The following is a 23,185-nucleotide window of genomic DNA, read 5'->3' on the forward strand; positions in this document are numbered from 1 at the left end:
AACCACCATACATTTCTAGAGTAAATTACGCCACTTTTGTGACATAGCTGTACATGGCAAAAGTTGACATTTTTTTGATCAAGTGCCGAGTTGCACAAAAATATTACCACTTTTTAAGGTGTTTATCACTGGGGTGATCACCTTGATGAATCAGCCTTGTTGTTTTTGTGTGGGGCTCATGCTGTATATAGGCGGCTTTGTGGGTGCTCATACTGTATATAGGAGGCTACATGGAGGTTCATACTGTATATAGAAGGCTGGGTATGGGTTCATACTTTATAAAGGTGGCTATATGGGGGCTCATACTGTATATAGGAAGCTATGTGGGGACTCATACTATATATAAAAGGCTATGTGGTTCTCATGATGTATAAAGGAGGTTATATGGGGGCTCATACTGCATATAAAGAGGCTATGTGAGGTATCATACTGTATATAGGAGTTTATGTGGGGCTCATACTGTATAAGGCTATGTGCACACGCTGGGTTTTTTTGACGCTGCGTTTTTGTGCGTTTCTGGCCGCTAAAAACGCACAAAAACGCACCCACGGCAAAAACGCGGCATGCGTTTTTACCACAATTTGGTGCGTTTCTGATCTCTGCGTTTTCCTGCGTTTTTCTAATGCATTGCATGAAGGAAAAACGCAGGAAAGAATTGACGTCAGTTTTTTTTTTAAGCTAAAAAACGCAGCTTAAAAAAAAGTTGTGTGCGGACAGCAAAAATGAAAACTCATAGACTTTGCTGGGGAAGCAAAGTCATGCAGTTTTTGAGGCCTAAAACGCACCTGAAAAACGTGCAAAAACGCCTCGAAAAACGCACTGTGTGCAGTGCACATTGCCTAAAGGGAGCTATGAAGAGGCTTATAATATATATAAGAGGCTCTATGGAGGCTCATACTATATATTGAGAGGCTATGTGAGTTCATACTGTGTATAGGGAGCTATTTAGAGGCTCATACTGTATATAGGAGGCTATGTAAGTGTGGCGCCCTGGACGAGCCAGGCCGTCACAGGTACTGCAACAACACACCCCACACCCTGGCTAGGCACATCAAAGTCAGACAAAAATCCTTGTTGCCTCCCTCCAGGGGCTGATGTTCACACCAGGAGGTGGAGCCAGGCGGTTGGCCCCACCCACCGAGGAGTTCACAGTCCTGGAGGCGGGAAAAGGAAGAGGGGAGTTCAGTTTTGGAGAGTGGAAGAGTGAGGTGGTTGTGGAGCAGACTGACCATGTCCGGGTGCGTGGCACCCCACCACTGCTGGTGCATCCCGGGCACATACAGCAAGGTTGGCAGACGGTGGTGACCGTCTGCAGGAGGGGCTGATTGACGTGAACCATAAGGATCAGGGACGGCGGTGGCCCGCCGGTACCGGATCGGGGAGCGAAGAGAAGCCAGCACCATTCGGCAGGGCCTATGGACCCCGACCAGGCTTGGAGTCGCCATAAAACCGGTCAAATCCATTAGCAAAGGGAACCTCCGGGGTTTCCCAGCAGTCAAGACCCGATTGAAGGCAACCGCTGAAACCGTGAAGGGAAATACAGTCACCGCCAAGGCTACAGTTCCCATGGCCAGAGCCTGCGGGCAAAAGGGGCTCCCTCAGCATCCATCCAAGCTGGGGAGCGGATTACTGGTGGGAAGCCACCAGAACCGAGAACATAACACAAGTGCAGGGAAAGGCAGTCACCGCCAACCTACCGGGAGAAGAACCACCGCAGCCGTCTGTGGGACCCGTCCATCCAGCCGTTTGTTTTACTGGAGACTTTGCATTCATCATTGGCTGAGTGAGTACCACTGTGCCGTGCGGCACCGCGCTGCCCCCGCGACCCTGCACCTCACCAGGCCCCGTAACCCACCTTTCGTTCCTTCCTCACCGGGCCCCGGGACAACCAACCCCCTACCCACAGAGGGGAAGAACAACATCTAAGCTGCTCCCTGTCATCGCTCCCGGGATTCCCGTCCAGAGCAGCGGTGGTGTCACAACCTCACCACAACCGTGGGTGGCGTCACGGACAATAAATCCCCAAAACCATTCCCCTTTTCACTCACGGGCGAGGAGCGCCGCTCGAGTCCCCGGGATCCGGCCCACCGCTCGAGCCACCGACCGAGCAGCAAGCGAAGCAGCAGCAGTGCCGGACCCGAGCGTGGTGAGCGCAGCGTCCCCTCCCCGCCCGCGACATAAGGGTTTATTATGTATATAGGAGGCTATGTGGGGGTTCATACTGTATATGGGGAGCTATGTAGGCACTCATACTGTGTATCGGAGGCTATGTGATGGCTGATAATGTATTTAGGAGGCAATGCGGGGGCTCATACTGTTTATAGTGGCTATGTGAGGGCTCATACTGTATATAGGAAGCTATGTGGGAGCTCATAATGTATATGGGGAGCTATGTAGAGTCTCATACTGTATATAGGAGGTTATGTAACGGGTGATAATGTATATAGGAGGCTATGTGGGGGCTCATACTGTATATAGGGGCTATATGGGGGCTCATACTTTTATATAGGAGGTTATGGAGGGCTCATAATGTATATAGTGGGGCTGTGTGGAGGCTCTTACTGTATAGAGGGGCCATGTTAGGGCTAATACTGTATATAGAGAAGCTATGTGGGGGTTCATATGCCGCGGGTGGCGGGGCGCTGCGCTCACCACGCTCGGGTCCGGCGCTGCTGCTGCTCGGTGGCTCGAGCGGTGGGCCGGATCCGGGGACTCGAGCGGCGCTACTCGCCCGTGAGTGAAAGGGGTGTTTTGTTGGTGTTTGGGGGTGTCGGTTTGTGACGCCACCCACGGTGTGTGGTGAGGTTGGGCACCATCGCTGCTCTATACGGGGATCCCGGGAGCGGTGACAGGGAGCAGCTGGGATGTTTTCCTCCCCTCCGTGGGTAGGGGGATTGTGGTAGTCCCGGGGCCTAGAGTGATTGTCTGTTTGACGGATTGCTGGGCTCGACCAGGTGCAGGGTCGCGGGGCAGCGCAGTGCCAGACAGCACGGTGGTACTTACTCAGCCAGTAACGCACATGGAGTCTCTGGAAAACAAACGGCTTTATCTCCCTCGCAGTTTGGACGGTTGCCTTCAGTCGGGTCTTTATTGCTGGGAAACCCCGGAGGTTCCCGTCGCTGACGGCTTTGACCAGTTTTACGCCGACTCCTAGCCCGGTCGGGGTTCGTAGGCCCTGCCGGATGGTGCTGGCTTCTCTTCGCTCCCCGATCCGGTACCGGCGGGCCACCGCCCATCCCCGGTCCTTACGGTTGTGCGTCAATCGGCCTCTCCTGCAGACGGTCACCACCGTCTGCCAACCTTGCTGTTTCTGTGCCCGAGCCACGTACCCGGACACGGCCAGTCAGTTCCTCCACTACTACTTTCCTCACTCTCCTCTACACTCGACTCAACTCGACTCAACTGCACTGCACTGACTTCCTTTTCCCGCCTCCAGGACTGTGAACTCCTCGGTGGGTGGAGCCAACCGCCTGGCTCCGCCCCACCTGGTGTGGACATCAGCCCCTGGAGGGAGGCAACAAGGATTTGTGTCTGACTTAGATGTTCCTAACCAGGGTGTGGGGTGTGTTGTTGCAGTACCTGTGACGTCCTGGCTTGTCCAGGGCACCACATTCCCCCTTGGTTAAACGCAGACCGTCCGCGGGCTGCTCGTCCATCACCGGTTTTATTTTCACAACTGTAAAAAAGGTAATAAAACGGTAAAACATGCAAAATCACAAACATTTTATAACTTCCCACAACGGGAGGCACAGTGCTTTAACGTTACCAACGTTTTATTAACGGTATGGCTTCCGCTCTCCCCCCCGCCCAAACAACCTGGCCCTGATGCTGCCCCTAAGAAGTGGGCAGCACCCCTTGCCCCAGTCCAGAACCAAATTGCCCGAGCAGGTACGGTCTCTTTCAGGGGACCCACGTCCATGGGGAACCCCTGAACCCCCGGAGGATTGCCACCGGTTACGGTAGTGGCGGGCCTGGGCCATCCATTTCCTCCAGGCCCAGCCTCCCAAATCAGCTTCTCCGGAGGCGGTCACGGTATCAAGCCAACATTTTATTTACACGCCACAAGTTTGTGGTTGCCCTGCGAGTTCTCGGGCTTGTCCGTAAGAAGTTCCTTATGCAAGGTGCAAGGGGTCCCAACGGGGACTAGTTGCCGGCAACGGCCGGTTTAATCACGGTGTTAATCTGATAAACTTCTTCGGTTGATTCAATCTTATCATCAGTTACATTCAACAACATTTACGAACATCACAACGGTGCTGGTGGTCCCAACGGGGACAACTTGCAGCGGGGAACCACTGCCATCACTGCTCGCTTCCATCCTCTTCACTCGGCCCCGGGTGGAAAAACACGGGTACCAGCCCCTCCAGCGCATAGTAGGCGCGACGAGGGAGGGCCGCCCGGTATCCATTATTCCCGTTCCTGGGGATATAAGTGGGCTCCATGCCACACACGGCGACAACCCCCTCGTCCTCCGAGACAGGTTCGGTGTCAGGCCCGGAGTCGCTATCGTCCGTGCCTTTGCCAGGCGGGTTGTCGCCAGCTGCCGCAGTCTCCGGGTTCACCGCTCCTTCTGCTGCCATTACAAGGGGCCGCAAGCGAGATGCACCAGCAGTGGTGGGGTGCGCAAGCAGGGAAAACGGAGGCAAGATGGGGGCCAGGGGTAGACCAGGCCCCCCAGCCGCAGTGGCCGGTCCCTCCGGGACATAGGGGCGTGGGTTATTCACCAGCTCTTCCATCGCAGCCTCCATTCCGTACACCTGAGCGACCGCAGCGAGCTCCTCCACCTCCGCGGTCCACCGCTCCATCAACCGACGTATCTGGTCCTGGTAACGTCGGCAGACCCCTGCCACGCGGGCTCTGATCCATGCCGCTGTTCCGGGCACCAACTCCGGGACCTCTGCGTGGTCGGGCGGGAAGGACATGCCGGCAGCGGTTTCTTCCAGGAACCGGAATCTGGCCGCAGAGTCCTGGCGTCCCTGCCTTTATAGCCACAATCTACATGCGGCCAGACGCCATCCGTGCCCCCTCGGTTTCTTTCCGGCACCTCCTCTTCAGGGGCGGAGCTTCGGCTTTCGCGCCTCCACTGCTCGGGAAGACGCTCGAGCGGGGAACTTTTCGCACCCAATATGGCGGCTCTCGTAAATTTTCGGCCGGACACCTCCGGCGGGACACAAGGCGCACTTCCACCAGGCGGTAGAACGGTAGGATCCTGTTCGTGACGCCAAGTTGTCACGGGCGGCGGGGCGCTGCGCTCACCACGCTCGGGTCCGGCGCTGCTGCTCGGTGGCTCGAGCGGTGGGCCGGATCTGGGGACTCGAGCGGTGCTCCTCGCCCGTGAGTGAAAGGGGTGTTTTGTTGGTGCTTAGGATGTCGGTTTGTGACGCCACCCACGGTGTGTGGTGAGGTTGGGCACCACCGCTGCTCTGTACGGGGATCCCGGGAGCGGTGACAGGGAGCAGCTGGGATGTTTTCCTCCCCCCCGTGGGTAGAGGGATTGTGGTAGTCCCGGGGCCTGGAGTGATTGTCTGTTTGATGGATTGCGGGGCTCGACCAGGTGCAAGGTCGTGGGGCAGCGCAGTGCACGGTGGTACTTACTCAGCCAGTAACGCACACGGAGTCTCTGGTAAAACAAACGGCTGGATGGACGAGTCCCACAGACTGCTGCAACGGTTACTCCCGGTAGGCTGGCGGTAACTGTCTCTCCCTGCACCGTAGTTATGTTCTCGGACCCGATGGCTTCCCACCGGTAACCCGCTCCCCTGCGATATGTTGGCTAAGGGAGCCCCTTCTTGCCCGCAGGCTCTGGCCCTGGGAGCTCTAGCTCTGGCGGTAGCTTTATCTCCCTCACGGTTTGGACGATTGCCTTCAGTCGGGTCTTTATTGCTGGGAAACCCCGGAGGTTCCCGTCGCTGATGGATTTGACCGGTTTTACGCCGACTCCTAGCCTGGTCAGGGTCCGTAGGCCCTGCCGTATGGTGCTGGCTTCTCTTCGCTCCCCGATCCGGTACCGGCAGGCCACCGTCCGTCCCCGGTCTTGTGCGTCAATCGGCCTCTCCTGCAGACGGTCACCACCGTCTGCCAACCTTGCTGTTTCTGTGCCCGGGCCACGTACACGGACACGGCCAGTCAGTTCCTCCCCTACTACTTTCCTCACTCTCCTCTACACTCCACTCGACTCAACTCAACTGCACTGCACTGCACTGACTTCCTTTTCCCGCCTCCAGGACTGTGAACTCCTCGGTGGGTGGAGCCAACCGCCTGGCTCCGCCCCACCTGGTGTGGACATCAACCCCTGGAGGGAGGCAACAGGGATTTGTGTCTGACTTAGATGTTCCTAACCGGGGTGTGGGGTTTGTTTTTGCAGTACCTGTGACGTCCTGGCTTGTCCAGGGCGCCACACATACTGTATATAAGGAGCTATGTGGAGGCTCATAATGTATATAGAGGGCTGTGTGGGGGCTCATACTGAATATAGAGAGGCTATGTGCGGGCTTATACTGCATATAGGGGGCTATGTGAGGGCTAACACTGTATATAGGGAGGTTTTATGGGGTTTCATACTGTATATAGGAAAGTATGTGAAGGCTCACACTGTATATAGAGGGCTATTTGGAGGCTCATATTGTATGTAGTGGGGCTGTGTGGCCTCATACTGTATAGGGGGGTGTCAGCATACTTAATTCTTCTTACTATTAAGTTATAACATTAATATAAAATAATAGTTAATATTAATATTGATCTGAATTTCAGCCTATTGGTTCGGTTCTCCACACCAGTCATGGTCTCTCATTTGGCCTCTGGGGAAAATGAATTGTCCACCCCTGGTCTACAGTGTATACGGGGTGGAGTAGGAGGAGGATATGTATCCAAAGATCTTTACGCAATAGAGAAGGTCCAGATCTCGTGTTTTGGTCATATTTCAGAACAGTGTTGTAACAGGTTGAAGTCAGGCAGGCAGGAGACAAGGTAAGAGGCACAGAGAGGAAACCCAGCCGTACCGGGAGATATCCTGATGTGTGCTTTGTAGTATTAGTATACATTGGTCTAGAATTAGTAGTGACCCTTTTTATGTGCATTTTCATTGTACCTCCCAAAAATGAATAATGGTTGTGTGACACACTCATGAAATTTTTTCTGTGTACTTGTCTATTCTTTATAACTGTGCTCCATCCAATATCTCATATATATCTTGTAGCTATTTCTTTTTTACTTTTTTTTTTTTGCTGTGAGTATTGTCTTTTATTTCTTTCTTGTAGGGGCCATATACTGTATATACGAAGCTGTGATGACCCATACTGCATATGAGTGCTGTCGGGGCATCATACTGTATATAGTGAGCTGTGGGAGGCCCACACTGTATATAGTGAACAGTGGTGCCCCCATATTATATACTTATGCATATAGAGATGTGGGGGGCATCATTCTGTATGTAGGGAGCTGTGGACATGTATATAGGGGGCTGTGGCACCTGTATATAGGGAGCTGTTTGGAAATCATATTGTATGTAGTGAGCTGTTGGAGCATCATACTGTATATAGGGAGTAGTGGTGCCCCCATATTATATACCTATGCATATAGAGGAGATGTGGGGGGCATCATTCTGTATATAGGGAGCTGTGGATGTGCTGCCCCCGCGACAGCCAACGGGCTGCTCGGTTCCGTATCCGCAGTGGCTCGAGGGGTCTCTGGACCCGAGGCGGGGTCGCGCAGCCGCTCGAAATGAAAAAGGGGGAAAAGATATTTACAAAAGGGGGTGAAAGGATTAGATAGTGTTTTTGACGCCACCCACAGGTCGTGGTAATGCGGGATACCACCGCTGCCGCGTTTGTGAGGGAGCGCCCGGGAGCGATGGGATGGCAGCTCGTGATGTTAACCCCTCCATGGCAGGGGGATGATGTCCCGGGGCTCGGTGATAGTTGGCTGGGGACCCGTTGGGAGTAGAGGGGCACAACATACTCACACAGTCCAGAGATGCTGACACCGACACCGAGTAAACCAACGTCCTGAATGCCCTGTAGCCTTTGGTTGAGCACGCTGGGTCCGTGCCCTTTTGGCGTTGCTAGTTGGTCTGAAGCCTTGTCCGTTGGCACTGTGTTTACTCTGCGGATCCCTTTTGCATGAAACTACTCGGGTCCCGCTCACCTGCGTGGCTAGCAGGGTGAGCTTGCTCTCAGGATTCACGCTTGGGATTTTCTGGACGGTTTTGGGAAGTCCTATCCCCCTCGTTGCTCTAGTACCCCGATTTTGGAGCGGGTGGGGAATGGTTCGTGAAGATTCCGTCCTCGTCGGGTGAATTACTGGGCTGCATAAAGCTCCTTCACAGCCTATGGTCCACGTACCCCGCCGTGCCCTGGCCCCTGCCCGGTTGTAGCACAAGGCCACCGGTCTGCCCTCCGTGGCAGTCCGTGCCCCCTGTCACTACCCCCTGTGACCGGGATTCCAGCTCCTTCCAGGCCAGGCCAACGTCTGGCTCCTGGGACAGGTACAGGAGCCCAGCTCCGCAGCGTGACCTTGTCCTGTCAACGCTTACGGACACTCTCCCTACTACTCACTACTCCTGACACTTCTGGCCCTCCTTCTACCATCCCTCCATCTGGGTGGCCCTATTCCCCCTCAGGCCGCCCAATGGGTGTCTGGTGGGTGTGGTGCAGAGTGTTCCTCAGGATTTGTGTATACCTGTTCATAGCAACACCAAAGGGACTGGACCCGTAACCAAGGAGGAGCGGGTGCCATGCAGAAGGGCAGATTGCATGGCACCCTTGTGACGACCTGAGAGGCCAGGGCATCACATGGACATCATACTGCATATAGGGGGCTGTGGCACCTGTATATAGGGAGCTGTTTGGACATTATATTGTATATAGTGAACTGTGGGGGTATCATACTGTATTTTAAATGCTGTAGGAACATCATGTTGCTTATAGGGGAACTATGGCACACCTTTTACTGCATATAGAAGCACTTTGGGATCCTCATACTGCATAGAGAGGTGCTGTGGAGAACATAATACTGTATGTATGGAGCTGTATGGACTATAAGGCTATGTGTGCACGCTGCGTTTTCTTGACCTTGCATTTTTGTGCGTTTTTGGCCGCAAAAAACGCACCAAAACGCACCTGCATCAAAAACGCACCGGTAAAAACGCATACGTTTTTACCGCGTTTTGGTGCATTTTTGGCTGCGTTTTTGTTCCTGCGTTTTTCAAATGCATTGCATGGGTGAAAAAACGCAGAAAAATGCAGAAAAAATTGACATGTTGCTTTTTTTTGTCAGCTTAAAAATGCAGCTAAAAAAAAGCACAGTGCGGACAGCAAAAATGAAAACTCATAGAATTTGCTGGGGAACCAAAGTCATGCAGTTTTCTGACCAAAAACGCACCCGAAAAACATGCAAAACCGAGGCAAAAAAAGCAGCGTGAGCACATAGCCTAATAGTGTATATAGGGAGCTGTGGGGGCTATTATACTATATATAGGGAGCTGTGGGGGCTATTATACAATATATAGGGAGCTGTGGGGGCTATTATACTATATATAGGGAGCTGTGGGGGCTATTATACAATATATAGGGAGCTGTGGGGGCTATTATACTATATATAGGGAGCTGTAGGGGCTATTATACTATATATAGGGAGCTGTAGGGGCTATTATACTATATATAGGGAGCTGTGGGGGCTATTATACAATATATAGGGAGCTGTGGGGGCTATTATACTATATATAGGGAGCTGTAGGGGCTATTATACTATATATAGGGAGCTGTGGGGGCTATTATACTATATATAGGGAGCTGTGGGGGCTATTATACTATATATAGGGAGCTGTGGGGGCTATTATACTATATATAGGGAGCTGTAGGGGCTATTATACAATATATAGGGAGCTGTGGGGGCTATTATACTATATATAGGGAGCTGTAGGGGCTATTATACTATATATAGGGAGCTGTAGGGGCTATTATACTATATATAGGGAGCTGTGGGGGCTATTATACAATATATAGGGAGCTGTGGGGGCTATTATACTATATATAGGGAGCTGTAGGGGCTATTATACTAATATATAGAGAGCTGTAGGGGCTATTATACTATATATAGGGAGCTGTGTGGGCTATTATACTATATATAGGGAGCTGTGGGGGCTATTATACTATATATAGGGAGCTGTGAGGGCTATTATACTATAAATAGGGAGCTGTGGGGTCTATTATACTATATATAGGGAACTGTGGGGGCTATTATACTATATATAGGGAGCTGTCGGGGCTATTATACTATATATAGGGAGCTGTCGGGGCTATTATACTTTATATAGGGAGCTGTCGGGGCTATTATACTATATATAGGGAGGTGTCGGGGCTATTATACTATATATAGGGAGCTGTAGGGGCTATTCTACTATATCTAGGGAGCTGTGGGGGCTATTATACTATATATAGGGAGCTATGGGGGCTATTATACTATATATAGGGAGCTGTGGGGGCTATTATACCATATATAGGGAGCTGTGGGGGCTATTATACCATATATAGGGAGCTATGGGGGCTATTATACTATATATAAGCAGATGTGGCGGCTATTATACTATAGATAGGGAGCTGTGGGGGCTATTATACTATAGATAGGGAGCTGTGGGGGCTATTATACTATAGATAGGGAGCTGTGGGGGCTATTATACTATATATAGGGAGCTGTGGAGGCTATTATACTATATATAAGGAGCTGTGGGGGCTATTATACTATATATAGGGATCTGTGGGGGCTATTATACTATATATAGGGATCTGTGAGGGCTTTTATACTATATATAGGGAGCTGTGGGGGCTATTATACTATATATAGGGAGCTATGGGGGCTATTATACTATAGATAGGGAGCTGTGGGGGCCATTATACTGTATATAGAGAGCTGTGGGGCTATTGTACTGTATATAGAGAGCTATGGGGGAATCATGAAGTACATAGGGGTGCTGTGGGGCCCCTTTTACTGCATATAGTGGTGCTTTGATGTTAAAGGGGCGGTTGGGTGCCGTGGTAGTCACAGCAGAGACTACTGTTCGACCGCAGCCCTGTGGTTTTCTCCTGTCCCACAATCGCCTCTTTAGTGCAAGAGGATTATGCTGGGATTTGTAGTGCGAGGTACTCACTTTTAGGTTGGAGGCCAGGACTGAGTCACTCTTCTGCTCCACTTTCAGGCTGCTGACTGCAGCAGGTCCGAGTACCTTCAAACACCACACACATACACAGTTCTCTTTAACCAGCAGCGTTTTTTGTCTCTCATCACATCTGTGACAGGCACATTACTCCTCGTTACTGGGGCCACAAAAATACTTTTACATAACACTTCAGCCATACGCTCCGGTTCCCCAACGAGGTTACCAATAGCAACCAGAGTTGCACTTAATTTGCAGGCCAGCCACTTCCCTGGTAATAGGGCTTCCGGTCAAGCTCCTAAACCCCTCATCCCCTCACTCATCTTCATACTGTCGGACAGGTTCAAATAGTCCTCCCGGTATCCCGTCGTCCGACCCACAGGGATTTTCAGCTAAAAGCTAGAAAAGGCCTTTTGGTGGCCTGTGTGCATGACGTAGGATGCGTCATGCACTCAGGCTTCAGAAGAAGGAGGACAAAGATGGCCAAAAGAAGAGGCGCTAGACCCGGAGAATGGAGACACCCATCCAACCAGATTGCACCGAACCGCCCCTTAGTTGAGTATTCTAAAGTGATTTTTACGTTATACACAGCGGCCTGGGTTCTTATATACAGTATGTTATACAGTATGAATACTGTATATAAGAGTCCACTGGTGGTGGCCGCGGCTTATAGTCACCAAATCTGTGAAAGGTTCCCTTTAATATCCATCAGAACAGGAACCCAGAACACTGCAATACTTATACAATTCCCAGAGATTATTTATAAATTTACCTGTGGAAAGATGATACAAAGGCTAATCCCTTTACTTGGAAAACTAAAAATAAATCTAAAATTTGCACGATGAGCTCCAATACTACAGACCTGTAAAACAAACATATCCTTGTCTTCTCCAAAGAAGTAGACTCAAAAAATTCAGAAGTATCTATAGTCTAGGAATAAAAAACAAGGGATTCCAAAAATATGTCTGTTCAATGATTCCACACAAATCACAAGGATTTACTAAACAGAGATTTTTAATGTTTCTCTCATCTTTAACCAAACGTAACAATCTCCCACAATCAAGCCCGTGGAGATGTTGGCTATGGCTGATCGCGTTCTTTCTAAGTTGCAGTTATACCGGTGAAACCTGTTGATGGCCATGGACCTCACTGGAGCTGGGACCCCTATCTTGTTTCTTTGTGTCATGTGTCTAATTATTTTCATCATGTGGACAAAGAACAATAAGCGAAAGAAGATGCCTCCTGGACCAACGCCTTTCCCTCTTCTAGGAAACATCTTGCAGCTGAACATCAAAGAGTTGCCGAAGTCATTCATGAAGGTGAGAGGAATGAGTTGACTCTACTGCCTTTCTATTTTTTCACAGCTGGTTTTAAAAAGAAGCAGATGTAAGAATATTTACAACAACCATTTTGTTAAAGAGGGAATTGCTTACCAGCTCTCTGTCTAAGGCAAGGGACACAAGACCGTATTTGCTCTCATCCAAGAAAATCGGTCAAATTACGCTAATCGTACTGCGATCGGAGTGTGATCCGATTTTCTCAGATGCGGAGAAGATGGGAGAAAAAAATTATCCATTTTATCCATTCTGTCAGTGTGTGAAGATTGTACTGTGCTCAGATCACACCCGAATGCGGACCGATTTTCTCTGCAGACCCATTGACTTGTAAGGCCGAGTGCAATCCCATTTGTGGATGAAAATGACACATGCTGTGATTATTTTCATTGGACACACTTGGCCCAAAGAAAGAAAAAAAAAAAGTTGGACTTGTGCACAGCCCCATAGACTCGCATAGGTCCGAATACGATCCTATGATTAAGGACCCTGTCCAAAACGCGTCAGGTGTCAACCTTTTTAATTACACCATGTTTAATATAGACAAGAGCTTTAATTAAGCCTGGTACTGGATATCACCTTAGTATACCTTTACTCTGTGGATGCCAGAGACATGGATCTGCTTAAAACCAGCCTAACAATATCAGTGACATATTGTCCTGTGTAAACAGGAGACGTGCTGCTATTTGACATTGGAAACGGTTTTGAATTGGATAACAGCCATTGTTGAAAGTTGGCTCCATCCACGACTGTTATAAGTGGATGCCGATAATCGATATGTAATATATACGATATCTGCCATGTATGGAGGAAGCTCAGCTTCTTTCTGTCTGCATAGAACTCTGGCCAGACTGGACTTGTTCCTCAAAGGTGGTATTGGTGGAACATACCCTATGGAGGTGTAGGAATTGTCCAGTGCGAATGGACTGTGTTATGAATTTTGGGTGAGAGGAGGAGGCATGCAAAAGTGTATTAGAGGAAGTCAGTTTCCTAAACAAATCAGTTTGTGTGATGTTGTTAGAATCTTTTTGGAGGCTAACTTCCAAGAATTCGAAGTTATTGTGCTCACAGTGGTAGGTGATATGAATATTAGGTTTGTTGTTCTTTTGCTGTACAAATTTTTGGACGTTATCCTCAAAAGAGTTTCTAACACCTTCTCACAAACTGATTTGTTTAGGAAACCGACTTCCACAAATGCACTTTTGCATGCCTCCTCCTCTCACCCCAAATTCATGATGCAGTCCATTCTCACTGGACAATTTCTACGCTTCCGTAGGGTATGTTCCATCAATACCAACTTTGAGGAACAAGCCCAGTCTTGACAGAGTTCCATGTGGACAAAATTACTTTGAGAAACAAGTCCATGAGTTGAAAAATAGATCATTTGAATGTGGGTATAGCAAAAGGATGGTTAAAGGGGCTTACCAGCGAGGTAAGTACTCCATTACTGAAATTGATTCAAGATATCATTAGGGGACAGTGGTGAAAGAAACTGTTGTAAGTGACCACAGGGCCACCCACTGATAACGTCCTGTTCTGGGGGAAGTGATAGACGTTAATGGGAAGTGAGTGAAGGCCTTCTCCATTTGAGACTTTCCTCAAGCAAAACATCACCAGAAGTAAAGTAAAAAAAAACAAAACAGATATAGGGATTAGCTATAAAGAGATTATGCAAATTAAAAACAATAGGGTGTTTGGGTGTTTCCCCGAAAATAAGACACTATCATATATTATTTTTTTGCCCCGAAAAATACGCTAGGGCTTATTTTCAGGGTAGGGCTTATTCTTGGGGAAACACAGTTGGGGGAAGGTTTACCACCCAAAAAATGTAGATCCCCCTTCCAAGGAGAGTCTTACTACCAGATCCTGGGCGTCTGCGGCGCTCTCAGGTCCTCCTGTGATCTTTAGTGGGCACTCCCAGCAGGTATGCTTCATGCATCCTTCCCTGCTTCTGGCCGACGCTCACATACGTCAGATCGCAGACACATACACATCAGATTTCCTACACATACTCACCACATCCGGCGATACCAATTGCTTCCGGCGGCAGATGAATCTGGAACGGCAGTGGAGTAGAGCGTGAGGACCTCTAGTAGAAAGCATAGAGGATCTGTAGTGAAACACATCGATGCGTTTGACCTCAGGTCCTCCATGTGTGTGATCTGATGTGTGTTTGTGTATGTGATCTGATGTGTGTGAGTGTGTGTTCCACTGCACCTCCTCCTATTCGGTGAGTATGATTGCAGGGTCTTCTGTCTTCTTTCTTCTTTTCTGGGGGTGTCTGCTTTCTATAATGGAGTGTCCTGCAGTATTTTTTAACTTTTTTATCTGAATGGACACTTCATTATTGAACTGTGACTATGGCTTATTTTCGGGGTAGGGTTTATATTTTAGCCTTACACCGAAAATGCTGAAAATTAATTTTCGGGGAAACACGGTTAGAGCTAAAAATAGTTATTCATATAGGGATTTATATGTATCAGACAACATTTTTACTCTGGACTTAATCCCTCTAACTATGTGCCTGTGTTCTAATACTTATATAGCTTGCAAACATTTATGGAGATGTTTTCACTGTTCATCTTGGGCCAAGGACGGTGGTTGTGCTGCACGGATATGACACGGTGAAAGAAGCTCTGGTGGACAATGCTCATGTCTTCAGCGAAAGAGCAAAATTTCCTGGAGCAGAATTTGTTTTTAAGGGTTACGGTGAGTGATCTATCATCTTGGCTATTAAGAGTCATCATAGATATGGCCATGACTTAGAAGTTAAAAGTATTTGGCTCCAATCGACCCGTTAGTAGAAGCCATTATCCTCTTCTCACCACAGCCAATTTTTTCTTCTGCATTTTCATTTTTTACTCCCATTCATCAAAGAGCCGTAACTAATTTTTAGTTTTCTGTCAACATAGACAAATGGGGCTTTACCACTTCACAGGACAAATTCCAGTTTTTAATGACACCATCCATTTTAAAATGCAATGTACTAAAAAAATGACAGGGGGACATCCAAGTGAAAACTGTGAAAAAAAATCAATTTGATCATTGGTTTTTGGCCTTTGCTTTTATTGTGTTTATCTAATAATGTAAACCTGAGTTTTTGTGTGTGTATGTCCGCTACAGGAATCCGCACCATCACATTTACAATCACAAAATTTTGCACAGACATCTCATGTGACTCAGGCAACGTCATAGACTATGTTTTGAAGGGAAAATCTAACCCCGCGCTTTACAGTTACACTCCAAAAAATCTGCCCCCATTAAAGTCAATGGAGCTGCGAACTATAGGTATTAATAGCAGCTGTGATTGGTTGCTATACGAACAAAATACATTTTTAGTATAAGAAGCTTATGTGTGAGGTAATAAGATGTCGGTGGTGAGACGGATAGAGAGAGACAGAAAGAGACAGCTAGACATAGACACAGACATAGTAAGAGACAGACAGGGAAAGAGACAGACAGAGACAGACAGACGGAAAGAGAGAGAGAAAGAGACAGACAGACAGTCAAAGAGACAGACAGAGGCAGACAGGCACAGACAGGGAAAGAAATAGACAGACAGGGAAAGAGAGAAAGAAACAGTCAAAGAGACAGACAAACAGGGAAAGAGATGGATAGAGAGAGAGACAGACAGACAGACAGACATAGACACAGACAGAGTAAGGGGAAGACAGAGAGACAGAGACAGACAGGGAAAGAGACAGACAGACGGGGAAAGAGACAAAGAGACAGACAGTCAAAGAGACAGGCAGACGGAAAGAGGCAGAGACAAGGAAAGAGACAAACAAGGAAAAAGACAATTACAGGGAAAGAGACAAAAACATAAAAAGAGACAGACGGGCAAAGAGACAGACGGGCAAAGAGACAGACGGGCAAAGAGACAGACGGGCAAAGAGGCAGACGGGCAAAGAGGCAGACGGGCAAAGAGACAGACCTGGAACGAGACAGGCAGGGAAAGAGACTGACACAGACCCAGAGATAGAGACAGACACACAGACAGACATGGATAAAGACAGAGACACACATGAACGGACAGACAGAGAGAGACGGTCAGACAGAGAGAGACGGTCAGACAGAGAGAGACGGTCAGACAGAGAGAGACAGTCAGACAGAGAGAGACGGTCAGACAGAGAGAGACAGTCAGACAGAGAGAGACGGTCAGACAGAGAGAGACGGTCAGACAGAGAGAGACGGTCAGACAGAGAGAGACAGTCAGACAGAGAGAGACAGTCAGACAGAGAGAGACGGTCAGACAGAGAGAGACAGTCAGACAGAGAGAGACAGTCAGACAGAGAGAGACAGTCAGACAGAGAGAGACAGTCAGACAGAGAGAGACGGTCAGACAGAGAGAGACGGTCAGACAGAGAGAGACGGTCAGACAGAGAGAGACAGTCAGACAGAGAGAGACAGACAGAGAGAGAGAGACAATTACTATTCCAGGCAACGCCGGGTACTACAGCTAGTTGTTTAATATTAATGACCTGGCAACATGATTCTTGGTGTTAGTATGATTTCGATGACCCCAAACTTCTATAGTTTTTTTTTATTATTTTAGTGATAAAAATAATTGTGAAGTTTTTAAAATAATAAAAACCAATGTAGTTTGTGTTTGTATCTTCTGACAGCCATACGTTTTACATGGTGATCTGATATTATTGTTGACACTATCTTGGGGTACATATGATGTTTTGGTCACTTTTTTTTGCATTTATTTGAAGAGGTTTACAAGCAATTTTATGGGATAAAACATTTTATATTTTGATAAGTTGGACTTTAACAGATGCAGTGATTCTAAATATGTTTGTTTTTTAGGTTTTTATTTTCATGGGGGAAAACGGGGTTGATTTAGTATTTTAGTCCTTCCTTTTTTAATTCTACAATGATATTCAGATGTTGTGGGTTTTTTTGGTTTATTTTTTTAAAGTCCCTTAGGGGACTTGATTGGTTAAGAAACAAAAATTCCTAAAATATATAAATATTGGATATGCATTAAAAAAACACAACAAAAAAACTCTCCATAAAAGGTACTCATGCAGAAACAAAATTATGCATGGGGAGGAGGTAAAAAAATGTGATAAAATATACAATTAACACCTGCAGGGCATTGAAAGCTGTCCCTAGGGGCTGACCCTACCTGACCGTGGAGGTTGGCACCCTAGCATGACACAAATGGTGCCCCCGCTCACTGTCAACTCACCCTTAGAATCCCTCATAGGATATAGTAGCATGTGACAGCTACGTGCAACGGTGAACGAGCAGAAATACTCACCTTCTCGTTCATCGTTGACACGTCGCTCATTTTCAAAAAATCGAACGTCCGGTTGTTCATTGTTCCCGAGGCAGCACACATAGCTCCGTGTGACACCCCGGGAATGATGAACACAGCTTACCTGCATCCTGCTGACAATGCAAAAGGAAGGAGGTGGGCGGGATGTTTACATCCCGCTCATCTCCGCCCCTCCGCTTCTATTGGCCGGCCGCTGTGTGACATCGCTGTGACGCCGCACGTCCCTCACCTTCAGGAAGTGGATGTTCGCCGCCCACAGCGAGGTCGTCCGGGAGGTAAGTGCATGTGACGGGGGGTTAACGACTTTGTGCGACACGGGCAACAAATTGCCCGTGACGCACAAACGACGGGGGAGGGTACGATCGGTCGTGTGATCGCATGGTAGATTGTCCCGCGTGACGCCGGCATTAGAGTCCACAATGAGTCCTCAAAGTTCCGGGGGCGCCACCCGGCAATCCGACGCCAGAGAACACATAGAAGGAATCCTTGGAAGAAGGCAATGGATCCAACAGATGAGGGACACAACCCAATCCCACGCGACAGCTTCCATAAATCCATACATGGGTGGCAGGGTCTTGCCCAGTTGCTTGAACCTCAGCCCACACCTAACTAACTGATCCACCATCAGTCTGTTCTCCAGTGCCTGTAGATCCATCCCTGAAAGGGGAAGGGTTCACACCCACTTTTGAGTAGTGGCTATATCTGGAGAAGTCTCCAGAAGCTCATGGCTCCATTATCTCCCAAAGGCCTGTCTATTGGAGTCACCTCCAGCTGAAAAGAACAAAGACAGCCAAGCAAGGCCGGGGGTTGGGGAAGGACACCTCGCCACAGAAGGTCAGTCTTTAGTTTGGCTTCACAGAAGCAACATTATGGCAGCCTGGAGGCCTGCAGTAGGCCCATGGTTGTCATAGCAATCCATCAGTACTCTTCAATTATGTCACAGAGGGCCGCTAGGTGCCAGGAATGCCCCACTTCCTTTATCACATGCCTTAAATACCATTGTCAGAGATTGACAGCCGGATTTAAGGGGATGACCGCAGCAATCAGAGTTTAGTGACGACCAGATACTGTTACAGATAGATGTTGGCTGTATAACACAGCTGATAATTACAAGGTATAGCACAGGCTCATCTTCTGAGCCCGCTCCATACACCTGCACCTGACATGCATCATACAAGTATGGTAGATGTTGAGAAAGGGTTAATCAGAGGTCACATTATAAGTATTAAAACATCATTATTTTTCTTCAGGAGTTCTTCTGAGTAATGGTGAACGATGGAAGCAACTCCGACGATTTTCCCTCACGACATTGAGAAATTTTGGCATGGGTAAGAGGAGCGTAGAAGAAAGAATCCATGAAGAATTACGATGTCTTAGAGATGAACTTAAAAAGCTTAAGGGTAAGTTCACACAGTGCGTTTTTCGCGGCCAAAAACGCACAAAAACGCAGCGTCAAAAAAACGCAGCATGTGCACATAGCCTAAAGGTCAGTATAAGAATAACCAGGAGTGTAAGAATGACCAGGCCGTATTTTAGTTACTAGACAGATTGCAGAGTAAAGTAGAGTTTTTGTGATCGAGTCATCAGCAAACTCTAAAGGGGTTGTCCAATCACAGCAGGTTGTTGATGATGAGGATGATGATTGATGATGATGACCTATACATGGAACAGGAGTATACTGAACATAACATATACTATAATAAAGAGACTGTTGTACTCTGAAATGCTAAGGCATGGAAACAATGTATACGGGAACCTGGAAATGCATCTGTAGCGCCCCTGGACTGGTTGCTACAGGGTATATAATTTTATCCTTCCCGGGCAGGTAAAGATGTTAATCCGGTAAGTTCTACATACACCTCACACCACCATACAGCAGGGAGAAGCAGTCACTAGGAAAGGGGTAACAATGTTTCTACACACACAGTTCCTGGCAGACGCCAGGTGGCCTCCACTAATTAGAACAAGAGTAGTTGCCATAGCAACTTGCAAAGGTGGGGGCATGGTCAGTTAGGAGTAGAAAACAAGCAGTTTCACTTTTAATCAGGGAGAACAGCTTGGACACGAGACAGAGCAGACGCACAGTGTGTAGCTCCCTGAGGGTTGCTGTCAGGCCCTCAGAGAGACAGCACAGCCAGTAACCTCTAGAGAGACTCTGCAGCAGCGGCTAAATCCTGCGAAGCATTCCCATTCCCCATACAGTACTGCTCCTGGGAGAGGACTAGTCGCAGGAAGGAGGCCGAAACCCCAGTCACCGCTGCAACTGGTGACACACTTTCCAAGGGCCTGTCACCCTCCTTCCATTCCCATCTGTACTGGACATTTGTTTGTTGTTTGTTCTTCATGTAGCCGATGGGGTCACAGAACCGGGCCAGGCCAGTCACAGCTACCCCAAGGAACCACTGGCCCGGTGATGAGTACCCTAAGGCCCTGTGGGATGCTACACATTACTGTTAAGGAAAAACATGAAAAAATTGAGATAATGGAGTTTTATGTGTACCCAGTAGCCACATCAGGATGTATCTCATTACTGGGTCCTCACCTAAGATAATGCCTTTCTCTGGGTTTAAAACCTCTCAGAACCTCCTATATATGGACAGACAGGGACCTGAAAATGAACGAGCTGCTCTTTTAACAAGAAATGTTGCAAAGCTCATTAAAGCGAATGTGTCAGCAGGATTTTGCTATGTAATCTGAGAGCAAAATTGGAAGGGGGTTGAGACACAGATTTTATGTATGTGTCAATTATTAGACTGTGCGCTGTTGTTTCAATACAATGAGTGTTTTATCATCAGAAGATTATGATTGCTGGACTAGCTGCCCAGGAGCCTCCTGGTCCAACCCCACTCCCAACTCTGATTAGCAGCTCTATGTCAATATACAATGTATATAGAAAGCTGCTATGGGCGGGGTTAGCTTTCTGAGCTCTGCTACATCTAAAAATTCTGATTGCATTATAGCTGCAGTAACCAGTAAACTAAGTGATATATCATTGGATTCAGAGTCTCTTTCCCTACATTACGCTGATCTCAGAAAAGGTAGCAAAAATCTGATATTCCTTTTAAAGGGTCGGACATTGACTTATAGGTTAGATGCGTCTCCTAAGTGACCCTTGTAAGAGTTTTCTTTTCAGATCTTACTCTATATCTGTCCACAGAGTATTACCAATACGTTCAATCAGTCTTTTAATAGAGAGCCAGTTTATGAAACGGTAGAATATGGAAGAAGCCATCCAAGAAAATATTTTGAATTAATTTAATGTGTCAGTAGCTTTTTTTTTTAAATTTTATTTTAAGGTTCTTCCTTTGACCCGACTTACCTATTGACTTTGGCGGTTTCCAATGTGATTTATTCCATTGTTTTTGGTGAGCGCTTTGAATACAAAGATGAAAAATTTCATAATCTTCTGACCATGTTGAAAGAAGCTTTCAAGATAAGAAACTCATCAACTGGGCAGGTAAAAAATGTAATTGTTTGTGATTTGGACTTTTGATGAGGTGAGGCCAAATGCTACTGTAGCTCTGATTCCCACCTAGTGTCACACTAGGTATGGGGGAGTACCAAGTGAATGGCGAAAGGGAAGGGAAACCCTGTGTCCAGGGAAGAGGGAAATGGTGACCCATGACCAAACTTACCGCTGCTGCCTGGGATCCCTCACCACCCTAGATATGTTTCGCACCTATGCGCTGAGCCGGATAGATGACCCTGGGCCCTAAATAGGGAACGAGTGGAATGAGCTCTTTTTCAACCCAACTAAACGCTAGAGAAGACACAAGGAGGACACACCGAGAGGGGAAATGTATACACTAGTTATTCACAAATAACTCATGTAGAAGTTCAGCAAAGTTTCAGCAACAAGACTACAGATGAGAGCAAGCCACCTCCTTGCAACCAGAGCTAGAATTAACTGAATAATATCACCAGCGCCAGTCCAGGGAAAATGAGGGTACTTAAGCACATGGAGAATACTGATAATCAGCAATAGATATTGTATTTCATCCCATGCATCGTCAAATCTTTCTAGAAGAGTAGGCAACTAGGATCAGGGCTCCTGGGTCCAAATGTGTAAACCGAATTTTCAAAGAAGGTGGCATATGGCATCTGACATAAAAGCTTACTAATACTCATGTTTAAAATACCATTGGTGGAGTTGAGTTGTTGTGATTCTGGGTTCGGACTCCTCGCCAATAGTTTTTGCTTGAAAAGAGGCATAAAGGCAGAGGAGGTGCTGGAATTGGTAGGACCTTGTCCCTAAGCATAGGAGGAGCCAGGCCAAAGATTAATATTTTAATAATTTTGGATAGGGTGATTCAGAAATTCCCAGGAAAAGTGACCATTTGCTTTCGACAAAGGGCATCCATAATTTATATTTTATTTATACATAGACTATGATCCTGTTGTAAAATCACGAGTGTGTTGCACCCTGCTGAGACCTAGTGTGGGATTTTCAATCAGAAGGTCACAGCGTTTAGTTGATGGCAGATTCGTTTTAAAACCCACTCATTATTTATCTTGAGTAGGAGCATATTTAATTCCATTTGGAGCTGAAGGGGTTAAGGTTTCTTTTCTATCCTGCTGAGACTGACTTGTAGCTGGTAATCTCAGCTGCAGCCACTCTCTTCTGCTATATAAAACTCACTTCTCACTCTCACTTATGCCGGCTATAGTTCATTCTATGCTGATCTGTGAAGGAGTTGTCTCTGGAGAAAGCTGTGGTTCTTTTTCCAGCAGGATACCATAGAGTCCCTCCAAGAGAAGAATTGGAGTTTCTGTTGCTGTTTCTGTCTTCCCTTGTGTGTCCCTTCTTCCTTGTTTTGCATTTTACATTAGTAAGACTAGTGTCTTGCTTGTCTGCGCACTAGTCAGGGCAAGTCCAGGGTCAGTCACGGCCTAGGCACGTGATCGCGTACAGAGGGGAAGAACCCATCTAGGGATGATTAGGAGCTCAGGAATCGGCCACAGGTGAGTTTAGTGGTGACCCCTCTTCCCTCTCCTTAGCATCAGGGTCTACCTTTACCTCTTCCCTAGAATATCCCTCCACATTCCCACACCCCGGTAAAAGACTTTAACAAATATAGTGCATAATGGGGTTTTTTTTCCATCTTTAGCTGCTCAACTCTTTCCCAAAACTTTTCCTCCGTCTTCCTGGACCACAGCAAAAAGTTTTGAAAAATATTTCTTCCATAAAAGAGTTTGTGTTGGAGAAAGTGAAGGCACATCAGGAAACGTTGGACCGGAACTGTCCTAGAGATTTCATAGATTGTTTTCTTATAAAGATGGACGAGGCAAGTACGGTAGATATAAAAACTTCATTTTTTATAGTGTTATTGTCGTAATATGCTTCAGCAAAGTTTGGTTTCGGTAAAGAGGTTGTACAGAATTAGGAAAATCTAAAAAGCATTTATGCAAAAACAA

The 23,185-nt window shown here is 47.5% G+C and overlaps 1 protein-coding gene across 1 annotated transcript in view; it reads left to right on the forward strand.

Annotated features, from left to right (window-relative positions):
• Positions 1–12,288: 12,288 nt before the first annotated feature.
• The window catches only part of LOC142251093 (cytochrome P450 2C18-like), a 19,371-nt gene continuing 8,474 nt past the window's right edge, over positions 12,289–23,185 (forward strand). Inside the window, exons 1-5 of the mRNA XM_075323606.1 lie at positions 12,289–12,468; positions 15,030–15,192; positions 19,021–19,170; positions 21,067–21,227; positions 22,879–23,055. Coding sequence (XP_075179721.1) covers positions 12,289–12,468; positions 15,030–15,192; positions 19,021–19,170; positions 21,067–21,227; positions 22,879–23,055 — 831 coding nt within the window. The remainder of the gene's footprint in view (positions 12,469–15,029; positions 15,193–19,020; positions 19,171–21,066; positions 21,228–22,878; positions 23,056–23,185) is intronic.

This window comes from Anomaloglossus baeobatrachus, chromosome 9 (genome assembly GCF_048569485.1).
Source record: "Anomaloglossus baeobatrachus isolate aAnoBae1 chromosome 9, aAnoBae1.hap1, whole genome shotgun sequence".
Classification (NCBI taxonomy): domain Eukaryota; kingdom Metazoa; phylum Chordata; class Amphibia; order Anura; family Aromobatidae; genus Anomaloglossus; species Anomaloglossus baeobatrachus.